The following is a 12,258-nucleotide window of genomic DNA, read 5'->3' on the forward strand; positions in this document are numbered from 1 at the left end:
CTACTCCAGGGCTACCGTCCGTGTCTACTCCAGGGCTACCGTCCGTGACTACTCCAGGGCTACCCTCCGTGTCTACTCCAGGAGTACCGTCCGTGTCTACTCCAGGAGTACCGTCCGTGTCTACTCCAGGACTACCGTCCGTGTCTACTCCAGGAGTACCGTCCGTGACTACTCCAGGGCTACCGTCCGTGTCTACTCCAGGGCTACCGTCCGTGACTACTCCAGGGCTACCGTCCGTGTCTACTCCAGGGCTACCGTCCGTGACTACTCCAGGAGTACCGTCCGTGTCTGTGCCAACTGATTTCTCTTTTCCCTGCTGAAGAAGCTCTGTGTAGCCTATCTGCCTATCCCACCATCTTCATGACAAACTACTCTGTAGGGACAAAAAGCAGACTGGTCCTTTTCTGAGGACAGAGAAAAGGAGGAAGAACATGCTGGTGCAAGAGACCCCACAGAGGCAAAGGGGTTCTGGGGGGCTGGTGGGTGTGTTCCCGATGCTGGTTGTGGTAATGGCTTCACAAGGGTGTCGATATGTCAAACCTTATCACATAGGACACTTTAGATACAGGCAGCTTATTATACATCAGTTGGACCACAATAAAGCTGTTAAGGAAAAAAAGGGAGGCGAGTGAGTTAATGTGGTGAAGTGACCGGGGGAGTGAAATGCAGTTAGAACAAGGGCTGGAGGGTGCAGCTTTTTTGGAGTTTTCTGAGTGTCACCAGCCAGAGGGACAGGAAGAGTGTCAGATCCAGGGACAGGGTTCACACAGGGCCTCTCACTCACCAGTGGTTCTGCCAGAAGCATACAGAGAGAGGACTCCCTGGTTGGCCAAATACAGCGCAGGTACATTGAAGGTCTCAAACATGATCTACAGAGAAAAAGTCGCAGTTGTCAGCAGGTGGCCAGAGAGAGAGGAGAAGGAATAGTCCAATAGGACTTCCAACACCAGGAGGCGCCTGGGCGCCCACAGAGAGCCCCACGCCACGGAGTCAGAAGCATGTTCCTTCTCCCCCCAGCTCTGCCCTTAACTAGCCCAGTGACTTCCTCAGTTTCCCACTCTGTGAAATGGGCTCACCCCTCCCACCCACCTCACAAGATGCCTGAGACGCTGACTAGGGGGCCTGGCACCGTATGGTATACCAGTTTTGCCATGACAGCTGTGATTGTCAGGCAGCAGTGAGTCAACTTTTCACTCGTGGTGAGCCAGCGGGACAGAGTGGCACTGCCCGTAGGGGGCAGTGGGAGCAGATCACCTGGTCTTTCTCCCACGGAGCTGCTCAGTGGGTTCAAACCCCCAGCCTGTCGGTTAGCAGTCAAGCACTGACCCACTGCCCCCCTGGGGCTCCGTACCACCATGGTCATGATCCTTGATTCCACACACCCCTACAAACCCTCCATCCCCCTTTCACTGAGCACACCCTTCTTTCTGCCCTCTTGGGGTGAGGGGCAGTTGGAATTGCGGTGATTTAATTCTTGTCTAACAATGGAAGCAATCAAAGCTGACATCTATGCTGCTTATTACAGTCCAGACATTTACAGGCGTTGCTTGGTCAAGAAATATTTACTGGGTTCCAATTATATGCCTGAAGGCAAAGGAGTGGACCAGTGAGAGGCAGTCCTGCTTTTGCTGCTGGTGGAGAACCCCACGATGTGTGAGGTTGAAAGGCCTGGAGACCCACGTCTGAAAAACCAGCCGCTGAAAACCCCACGGAGCAGCTCCAGTCTGACACACCGGGGGCACCGTGAGTCAGAGGTGACTGGACGCAACTGGTTTCTGTCCAGATGAGAGGCTGGTGGACAAGGATGTCAGTCTGCACGTGGCCGAGGTGGGAGGTGAACGCCGGCTGCTGGGCTCCAGGAGGCAGCCTCCGTGAGGCTGACTAGGTATGTGAAAGATCCTAATACCAGACGGTGGGACTGCTGGGTCACACCACAGTCCTCACTAGGGGGCAACATTCTGTGGGGGGCCTGGGTGCTGACCCAAGAGAAATGAAAACACACGTCTCTACAAAGACCAGGACATGAACGTTCACAGCAGCTACATTTGCAATAGCTTCTAAACGGACACAATGCAGACGTCCACTCCCAGGTGGGTGGATGAACTCCTGTGAACAGTGCAAAGCCAGGCGCTGGCAGGACACTCACGGCGGGCGTGGCTGCTGGCACCTGGCAGCATCTTTGAGTTTGGGCCCCTCTCAGATGCCCCAGGAATTTGGATGTTGGCAGCAGTGAGAGGTGGGAGGTCAGGTATTGTGACGCACAAGGCACAAAGACCTCTCCCATTAAAAAGCCAACCTTAGCTGTCACGCAGAAGTCCTCAGGGTCCTGTGGTCAGTCTCCCATTTCACAGATGAGAAAACAGGCCCAGGACAGTGACAGCCAGCTTGTACAGTATGTTCAGTATGTGCTGTTATGGACTGAACTGTCAGCCCCCAAAAGAGGTGCTGACAATCTGCCCCAAACCTGTGCGTGTGACTGTGTTTATGGAACTAGGGTCTTTGAAGATGTTACCAGTTCCATTAACATGAGGTCACACTGGAGAGGGAATTCCCCTTGCATCTGAGTGGTGTCCCTCTAAGAGGAGACACAGTGCAGGAACACGGGGGAGATGGACACGTGACAACAGAGGCAGAGACGGGGAGGATTGTGGATCTATCGCCAAGGAGCCCCTGGGGCCACCACAAACCAAGTGAGACAAGGAGGGACCCCCCCAGAGACTCTGGAGAGTGTGGCCCTGCCGACACCTCGAATTCTGGCCTCTGTGATGTTGAGAGATAAACCTCAGTCATTCTAAGTGCCCTGAGTTGTGTGGCAGCCCCGGGACACGTCCAGGTGCCAGGCACTGCTCCAAGCACTTTCCATCAGTTCACGCCTTCTACCCCTCAACAAACCCCAGGTTGGTGCCACGATCGTCCTTCAGATGAGGAAACTGAGGCACAGCAAGGCATCGAAACCTCCTATTCAGTTACTTCTGGAGGAAATTCAGCCCTCTCCCTCCCAGTCTGTCCCACGCCCCAGCTTCCTGCAGGAGCTCGGGCAGCTGGGCACAGAGATTGGCAGGGAGGAGCCCTGCGGGGAAGGTGGGTGCACAGGCATGATGCGATTTCCCACAGAGTCCGTTTTTCTCCACCACTCTCTTCCTGGGCTGTGTCCACAGCCCCTCTCCTTGGGCAACCTGTAGGGCTCTTCCAACAGGGGAGCTGGGAGAAGGTGGCAGGAGAAAGGCTGAGGGAATAACTGGGTACTGATGTCCCATGGAGTCCCTGGGCAGTGCAAATCGTTAAGTGCTGGGCTACTAATTAGAAAGCCAGTGGTTCAAACCCACGCGGAGGCTCCTGGGAAGACAGGACTGAGCACGTGTATGGAGCACAGTCCTACCCGCACACACGTGGTCGCCGTGTTAGGTGTTAGGTGGGCAACTCAAGGATGACAACCGTCAACACTGACGCAGCAGCTCCCTCTCTGCCAGGTCACCTCAGGGCACTGGGGGCTGGCTGCACTGCTGCTGGCCCTGCCCCTCTCTGGGCTCCAGTCACCACCACCCCAGCTCTTGCAGGCTTAGGAATGGTAATGTCGCCCCCTGGTGCTAGCCCGTGTGCACTGCGCCAGCCCCGGCTGCTTCTCCTAGAACGTGCGTCCATCACAGTCATTCCCGTGAATGCTCCTTTGTTGGGACCCTGCCTGATGCAACTGAGGAAACTGGGAGAGACTCAGGGCGGAAAGGTGGGCGGTGAGCCCAGGAGGGGCTGGGAGCCCTGCAGACACAGGCTGACACAGCCACCTGCCCAGGGTGAGGACGGTCTGGCCTTCCTCCCTGCCACTGGCTGGGGCCCTGGGGCGCCTGGTGCTCTCGACGCACACCCCATCCCGTGGACCCATGTAGCTGCAGGCTAAGGAGTGCCTGGGCCACCGGGTGGGACCCCCCGGCCACGACCCTCTGGCCACGTGGTTGTGGGAGCTGGCTTCCGGTGAGGTGGCCCCTGCGCACACACTCAGTGATGATGACGCTGCCTCTTCTGGGCCGTGCCCACCTTCCCAGGCGCAGGGAGCACTTGGGGCCCCCGGCTGGCCCTGCAGGAGACACGGTGGGGGCCCAGAGGCTCTGGGCCAGGTGGCGGGGCCTTGCTGTCTGCTTCATTAGCTGGTCTCCGTCCTTGTCAGGAGAAGCCAATGACTTGCCCAGAACACAGACAGCGGCCACGCGCTGGCCCTGCAGCCCCACGCACCTGGGCCCCCGCCCCAGCCCCCCACCCCGACTCTGGGGCCTGTGATGAGACGGTGTCCTCTGGGGTTTGCTGAGATTGCCCATCCAGTGCTACCCAGAACAATCCAGTGCGATCCAGTTCAGTCCAGTGTACTCTAGGACACTGGCTAAGAACACGATGGAGTCTCTGTGTGGGGCAGACGGTTAACCTGTCCGGCTGCCAACTGCAGGCTGGGGATTCTAGTCCACTCAGGGGCTCCTTGGAAGAAAGACCTGGCAAACGCCTCCTGAAAAGCCAGGCTCCAAATCCCCCACGGAGCACCGTTGTGCTCCTGATGCACATGGGGCGCTGGAGATCAGAATGCCCTTGACAGCGACAGGCTCTTGCAGGACGGGGCTGCGGGACCCGGTGGCTGAGTCAGCAGGCCCACCAAGAACTAGCCCCGTGTCTGGGCTGCATCACCTCCGCTCCCACTGCCTTCCCACGGGGGAGAAAGTGTCATCGTCCTGCCCCTCGGCAGCCGTGGGCTCTCGATGACACGATGTTAGGTGCTCAGCCCAGCGTCTGGCCTCCCAGTGAGCGCTCACATGATACCTGGCGCTCTTTCCCTCTTTCATTGTATTTGTTTGTTTTGCTCCTGGGCTGAGAATACACTCAGCACACACAACAGTTCCAGTGTCTTCACACAGCTCAGTGACGCTGGTGACATGCCTCCAGTCCTGGAGTCCTGCCCCCTCCTGTTCTGAGAGCTCCTCCCATTCAAATGCTCTCACTGCGCCCGGGTTCCCATCGAACCTCTCCAGTTGCTGCGGTCAATCCGACCCCGCAGAGATAGTTCTTGAAAGAGCACAGCACTCAGGGCGGACCTTCCTCACTGCTATAGCTCAACCACCGCAGGACTGTAAGACCCCGGGGGATATTTTGGTTGAAGGTTGACAGATCGTTTCAGGACAATAGTTTTGGGGATTCTTCCAGTCTCCGTGGCTCTAGAACATCTGGATTCTATGGGCATTTGAAATTCTGTTCTGGATTTTTCCCCCTTTCGATCAGGATCATTTTACAGAATCTCTGACTGAAATGCTGTGTAATGCAGCTGGGCGCCATCCAGTTCTGGTCTCATGCAGAGGAGGCAGCTGTGTGTGAGGCACTCAGCCCCACGCTCCGTCTCCTCTTCCTGGTCTTGACTCTCTCCTTCCTCTGTTGCTTCAGGTGAACAGACACCACTTGTGGTGTCCGGATGGCTGCCTGCAAGCTTTGAAGCGCCCAGATGCTAACAACAAGCTAGGAGGTGGGCCAGAAATACTCCATACCCTATTAGGCCAGTTAGCTGGGATGTCCCAGGGAAGCATGAGCCAATACATCCAAACCAGGGAACCAAACCCCAGCATGCCTCAGCAGCTGCGGTTTTTGTTGTTGTAAAAGTGTCTGTCACACAACTTCTGCCAGTTCAGCTTTGTACAGGTGGACAACTTACTGACAGCAATGACATAATCGGCTGTGCAAGCCCTGCCCTTAATGTGATTTCTCCAACACCAATAACCCAAGCACCTCGGTTCTCAGTGTTAATGTCAAAGGGGTCATTTCCCCACCTGTGTCCTTATTTGCTGAGCAAGGAGAAGGCGATGCCCTGAGGTGGCCCCAGAGGCTGAGGAGGGACCAAGAACCGAGCCTCCTCGCCTGCTCCCTGAGGCCCCTCCCCCCCACCTGGCCCCTACCTCCGAGACTCTCTCTCTGTGGGCGCTTGGAGTTAAAGGTGGTTCTGTCAGCAGCAGAGGGTGGTGTTCCGGGGCAACGCGGAGCATCTGGTAGAAGGCGTGATGCCAGACCTGAGGAGAGAGTTGGACAGTCAACTGATGGCACCGTGTCTCCTGTCAGTGGGCTAGGAACTGCCTGTGTGCCAGTAACACATACAGTTACCAAGGCAGGCATTCCGGCTTTATGAACCAGCAGGAAAGATCGAGTGTGACTTTGGACAAGGTCTGTCACCTGCAGTCATACGTCAGGCCCTGAGTCAGGAAGCGGGGCAGACAGAGGCAGGAAAAGCCTGCGTCCTCTGGGCTCCATGGTCTGCCTGAGTGACAGGTACAGACACCAGCATGTGAGCAGATGTGCCCAATGCAGGCAGGGCAGGGGCGTGTCACTTGACAGGGTGGGGGTCTGCAGACCGAGCAGACATGCCAGTCCACCACTAACCAGGCATGTGGCCCTGGGCAAGCGAGTTTACCTTCATGAACCCGCCGCCGTATCTTTCACATGAAAAGTATTCCCAACCACACAGATGAGGAAATATTTCATGACGATGAAATAAGAGGCCCCTGTGAAAGGCCTTGGGGCATGCCTGACACACAGTGGGTACTCAGTGAACAAGGGCCATTATCATGCATGGAGCCCTCACTCGTGCCCGGCCCCTCACTGAAAGGCTGGGGGTTCACATCCACCCAGGGGTGTCTCAGAGGAAAGGCCTGGCACCCTGCTTCTGAAAGGTCACAGCCTTGGGTCCTACACACACGGAGGCGCCGGGGGTCAGGATCTGCTTCACAGCAGCTGGCAACGACGACTAAGAGCCAACCAGCATAGCCCTCAGAAGCGAGGGTGGAGAGACGGCACCTCTCACACTTGGGACATGTCGTCAGGAAACCAGTGGCTAGGAAAGGACGTGGTGGCCGGTCAAGTGGAGGGTCGGTGACAATGAGGGACAGCTTCTGTGAGCTGCGCTGGCAGAACCACAGCCCAAACACTGGACCCGAACAGGCCAGCGCTCACGCAGACAGCATAGGACACGGCAGAGTGGTGCTGGTCACACACAAGGTCGCCGTGAGCTGGAGGTGACTCGGCGGCAACTAATGACAGCCGTGCTGTGCCGGACTTCCAACCCACCAGCCCCTTCAATCCTCAGAACAGGCCAATGTGGTAGGAACGATGAGACCCCCTCACAGTCGAGAAGATGGAGGGGCAAAGAGGCCAAGTTATTTGCCCAAATGTCATAGCTACTAAGCAGTGGGGATGGGCTTTGAACCCAGGTCTTCCAACCCCAGAACCTTAAGGTTAGCACCATGTGTGACACAGCGTCTCCGGGACTGGGAGCTAAGGGGCACTGGCACAGCCCTCAGGCCCAGCAGTAGCTCCTTCCTGGGTCCCAAGGCAGCAGGAAGGCCGCCTGGCCCTGCCGACGGGGCCCGTCCCCACAGAAGGTGCAGCCCACCTTCTCCATGTGGTCCCAGTTGGTGACGGTCGCCCGGGAGATGGGCCTTTGCAGGACGAGCTTCCCTGGGTTAGTCTGAGTTTCAGCCCCGATGAACCAGTCCTTCTCTTCCATCCCGACCAGCACGTTCTGGAAAACAGGCCCGGGCAGCTCTCAGAGGCAGCGGTGGGGTTGGCGGCTGGACTCACCTCCACTCGGTCTTTGTCAGTGCGCGGTAACACAGAGTGGGGGTCAGCCATGGTGACTGGGGACGTGTCAACAGCACCTACGACCTCCTCAACCCTTTATGCTGTTTCACGGTGGCCACCGATACCCATACCTGCTGCCATGGAGTCGATTCCAACTCACAGTGACCCTGCAGGAGAGAGGAAAACTGCCCCCTAGAGTTCCCAAGGTCGCCATCTTTATGGAAGGACACCGCCCCAACGTTCTCCTGTGGGGCGGCCGGTAGGTTCCCACTGGCCTTTGGTCAGCAGCTGAGCACTCAACCTCTGCACCGTGAGGGCGCCTTAGGGCCACCGACAGGTCTTAGAGAACTGTTAGCTGCCATCGAGCGGATTCCGACTCACGCAGGCCCCGGGTGTTTCAGACAGAGCCGCCCCAGCGTTGTCCAGCCTGCTGTCTTTACCAAGTGGATCAGGCCGTTCCTGCTTGGTTCCCGGTGGGTTCGAATCACCAAGTTTTCGGTTTGTAAACTCACCATCGAGTTGATTCTGACTCATAGTGACCCCCACTGAGTTTCCAAGGATGTGAATCTTTACGGGAGCAGACTGTCCAACCTCTCTTCTGTGGGTTTGAACCATCAACCTTTCTGGTTAGCAGCTGATGCCTTAACCTCGGCTGCAAACCTTCTGCTCCACCCCAGGGCCATCCTTAGCGAGTGACCTGCAGGTCAAAGGTCCCAAGGATTGCTCCTTGACCCTCGTCCTGCGCACTTCACAGACAAGGAAACAGAGAGGCTGTTGAGGAAAGACAGGGGCGCCGGGGGAGAGCGTGTTCCCCATTTGCTCCGGCAGGTGGATGGCAAGGTCTGCCCTTCGACTTCATTCCGTCATGATTTAGGGCAGTGAGCCTGCCTTCAGGGCCCACTGAGCTCTTCACCCTGCCCTTAAGGAGGTTTACCAGTTGGCCCAGGAATGCTCAGTTGTAGACTCCAGGTCTGGGTGGAATGTATGCAGAAATCCACGCTACACCCACATACACGTGCCACGTGACCCAGAGTCAGCGCGACTCTGCAGAGACCCGCGTGTCCCGGGGAAGGCCCGCCACTGGCTGAGGGCAGCACTAAGGCTCCTCTCCAGGGTGCACACAGCTCCTGGGCTCGGGGCTCCATGGGCCTGGAGGCCAGGAGCCACCAATGGCAACAGAGGCTGTGTGTGGAGTTGGAGGCGGCTCTTCTGAGAAGCCCACTGGCTCCATCTCAACCAAAACTGGGAACTAACAAAACTGGTTCTTCTGGGTGTGTTTTCACCCTCTGTGCTGCCTCCCAGCCCACACCAGGCCTCCTGCTGGTCCCAGATGGGCAGGCTGCCACCCCCAAAAGAAGCCCACACCCTTTGGTGGCCACTCCCCGTTGCCATCTCCGCAGACCCAGGAACCACGAATGCATGCCTGTCTCTGGGGATCTCCAGATGGGGTCACAGCCTGTGGTCTCTGTGTACCATCATCCTCTGTCCCACTGGCCCACATCACTTGTTAAGGGAGTGACCTGCCTCCCCTAAGACCTCCTCCTCCGGAGTCCACTCTGACTCCCACGTGTGTCACTGCAGACCTGGGCCCCACGGGGTCTGCAGTGGCCAGCTCTGCACGAGGGGACTGCAGGTCCTTCTGTCCAAGCAGCCTCTGGGGTCACCGGCACCTGCAGGCTCTGAGGTCACCCGAACCTGCACCTTTTGGTGAGCACCTGGGTGTGTTGACCATTTACACCTCCTGGGACCCTCCTAAGTCAGTAGTTCTCAGAGTGTGTTCCCACCCACAGCACAGCACCACCTGGGCAGTGGGGTGCGAAGGCAGGCCACCAGGCCCCACCCCAGACCTGCCAAAGCAGAGACAGGACTGAGGCCCATCTGCATGCTACCATGGGTGCTGTGTTCTAATGCACGGCCAGCTCAGGGCACCTCCAATCTCAGTCTTTCACTCACAGAGCCCTGAGGAGGGGGCTACCTGGGCCAAGTGGCCTCCTGAACTATGCTGTACCCCGGCAGGGCCCCTCACTCACATCATGCCGTAGTTTCCCGAGAACAGTTGGGAACACCACCAGGGGGGCTTCCATTCCTGCAAAGCCCACCTTGCTGACACCTGAGCCAAAGTCACAAACGAGAGGTGTGTCAACCATCCTGATGGGTGGGACCTGGAGGCTGTGAGAGGAGACGGGAAAGTTACTGGTCGTATTTACAACATGGACGGTGGGGGCAGTGGCCACACAGCTCTGTGCACATGGGCTCTAGATGTCCTCCACGTGGGCTGTGGGCTTTGACTCTGGACAGAGCGGGTTGCTGAGCTGGGCCCACTGCCTGGACGCTACAACAGGAGGGGAGTCAGACGTCTAGTTACACATGGCTCCATCCTGGAGAAGGGCACAGGCTAACGTCTCTACTGCGACACAGTGTCATGGGGTGAATGGTGATCCCTCCACCGGATGTCCTGAAGCCTCACCTCTGGTCCCTTTGAATGGGACCGTGTTTGGAAATAAGATCTTGGAAGATGTTTTCAGTGAACATGAGGTCAGACTGAAGTCAAAACCCTTTGCTGTTGAGTTAACCCCTATAGGACAGGGTACAACTGCCCATAGGGTCTCCAAGGGTGTCATCTTTACAGGAGCTGTGGACTTTTGGTTGTCCAGAGGGTGCAGCCACTTTGAATGTTTACTAGTAGTGTAGCTACTTTGGATATTTAAAGCGGCAGTGTTCCCATGCAGATCCCAGGGACCTAAGAATAGGCTCTGCTTGCCAAGGACAGCATGGACACACAGGAGGCTGATGACTGGAAAGGAGACAGGTGGTGGGTGCATAAGTGCTCCCAAGTAGTGAACACAGGAGCACAGTATTCTGTTTACTCAGATACATCAAAAGAAAACAAGTATCTTGGGTGAATCACTCCAACATACAATCACAAATTAAATATAACTACAATATCACCACAACGTCTCAGAGACAACAGACCATCACAGTCCACACAAAGAAGCAAGATAAAGTGGTAGAAACAAGAGACCAGGATACAGACTCAGAATACATCCCTGAGAAAGCAGCAGCATTGGAACTCCCTGATAAGGAATTGAAAAGAATTATATTTAGGTACCTTCAATGGATTGAGAGACAGATGAAGGAAAACACTGACCAAATGAAGGAAAACACAGACAAAACCCTAGAACAGTTTCAGAAGACAATACAAGAACAAAATGACAAAATAAATGAAAAATTCGAAATTATACAAAATCTACAGATAGAAATCCAGAAGATTAACAGTAAAATTTCAGAAATAGATAACACATTGAGCAGTCTAAGGAATAGAATCGAGTCAATGGAAGTCAGAATTACTGAGATTGAAGATAAATACCTCAATACTACTTTGGTAAGGGATCAATCAGAAAAAAGATCAATAGAAGATGAAGAAAGCCTAAGATCCACGTGGGATACCATCAAAAGGAATAGCCAGATGTAGCTGGAATTCCAGAACAGGAAGAGGCAAATAAAACTGCAGTCAACCAGTAAGACCAAGCTCTGATTTCTCAGCAGAACCCATGTGAGTGAGAAGGCAACGGGATGGTATATATAAAACCTGAAACAAAGAAACAAAACAAAAATTTCCAACCAAGAATTACATACCCAGAAAAACTGTCCCTCAAATATGATGGTAAATTTAGGACATTTGCAAATAAGCAGAAATTAAGGGAATTTGTTAAAAGCATATCAACTTTATAAGAGATGCTAAAGGGAATCCTTTGAACAGAGGACAAACAATAGCAAACTGACCATTAATACACAAGATGACATAATCCAGAAACCAACACAGCTATGAAAATATCCAAAGTAAAATAAGCTTACAAGATTCCAAATAGGGCAACAGAGACATCAATTGAGGACATCAAATGAGGACTACAAACCAAAAAGGAGCTCTGGTGGCGTAGTGCCTAAGGCACTTGAGTGCTAACCAGAAGGCTGGTCGTTCAAACCCACCGGCCACCCCTCGGAAGGAAGATGGGGCAATCTACTTCCGTCGTGATACCACCTCGGAAACCCAAGGAGGGGTCACTATGAGTCAGGGCCGACTCGACGGCACATAACAACAACAACAAACAACAAAGCAAAAAGAGGGAAAAAACCGTGGTGGGGAAGTCAAGACAATTGCAGGATAGAATGGATAGAATGGACTGTTCTAAACTAGGGAAGAAAATTCTAAATCACAGAGTAACCTCAAAAAGAAATACTAAATCTTTGCATCAAAATAGAAAAGCGGACAAGCACGAGAAGGAGGAATGGAAGCGGTGAAGCTGGGAGGAAGTGGGCCGAGCACTGTTACACTGAGGGGCTGCACCCAAAGTCCCCAAACAAGATGGGTGTGTACAAACTGATGGATGGACAGCTGATTTGTCCTGTAAACTTTCACCCAAAGAACAGTGAAGATTAAAATAACCGTGGGGGGAGGGGAGAAGAGTACAAGGAGAGGCGGGTTTACTGCACATGCTTAACCCAAACTCCAATTTGGAGAGCGCATGACAGTGCAAAGGTCCACCCTCGGCCCGTTCGAGCCATGAGGCCGTCTCGTGCAGGGGCAGCAAACTACAGCCCACGGGCCAGTCTGCCCCACCACCTCTTTGTAAATACAGTTCTACTGGAACCCAGCCACGGTTG

General features: G+C 54.9%; 1 protein-coding gene across 1 annotated transcript in view; it reads right to left on the bottom strand.

Annotated features, from left to right (window-relative positions):
* Window positions 1-9,743, bottom strand: part of LOC103204180 (actin-like) — a 27,926-nt gene extending 18,183 nt beyond the window's left edge. Inside the window, exons 1-4 of the mRNA XM_007949327.1 lie at window positions 9,627-9,743; window positions 7,409-7,537; window positions 5,922-6,032; window positions 785-869 (exon numbers count right to left, since the gene is read on the bottom strand). Coding sequence (XP_007947518.1) covers window positions 785-869; window positions 5,922-6,032; window positions 7,409-7,537; window positions 9,627-9,743 — 442 coding nt within the window. The remainder of the gene's footprint in view (window positions 1-784; window positions 870-5,921; window positions 6,033-7,408; window positions 7,538-9,626) is intronic.
* Between the last annotated feature and the right edge of the window lie 2,515 nt (window positions 9,744-12,258).

The sequence above is a fragment of the Orycteropus afer genome, unplaced genomic scaffold (genome assembly GCF_000298275.1).
Source record: "Orycteropus afer afer isolate SDZICR_OR568_19922 unplaced genomic scaffold, OryAfe1.0 scaffold00244, whole genome shotgun sequence".
Taxonomy (NCBI): Eukaryota; Metazoa; Chordata; class Mammalia; order Tubulidentata; family Orycteropodidae; genus Orycteropus; species Orycteropus afer.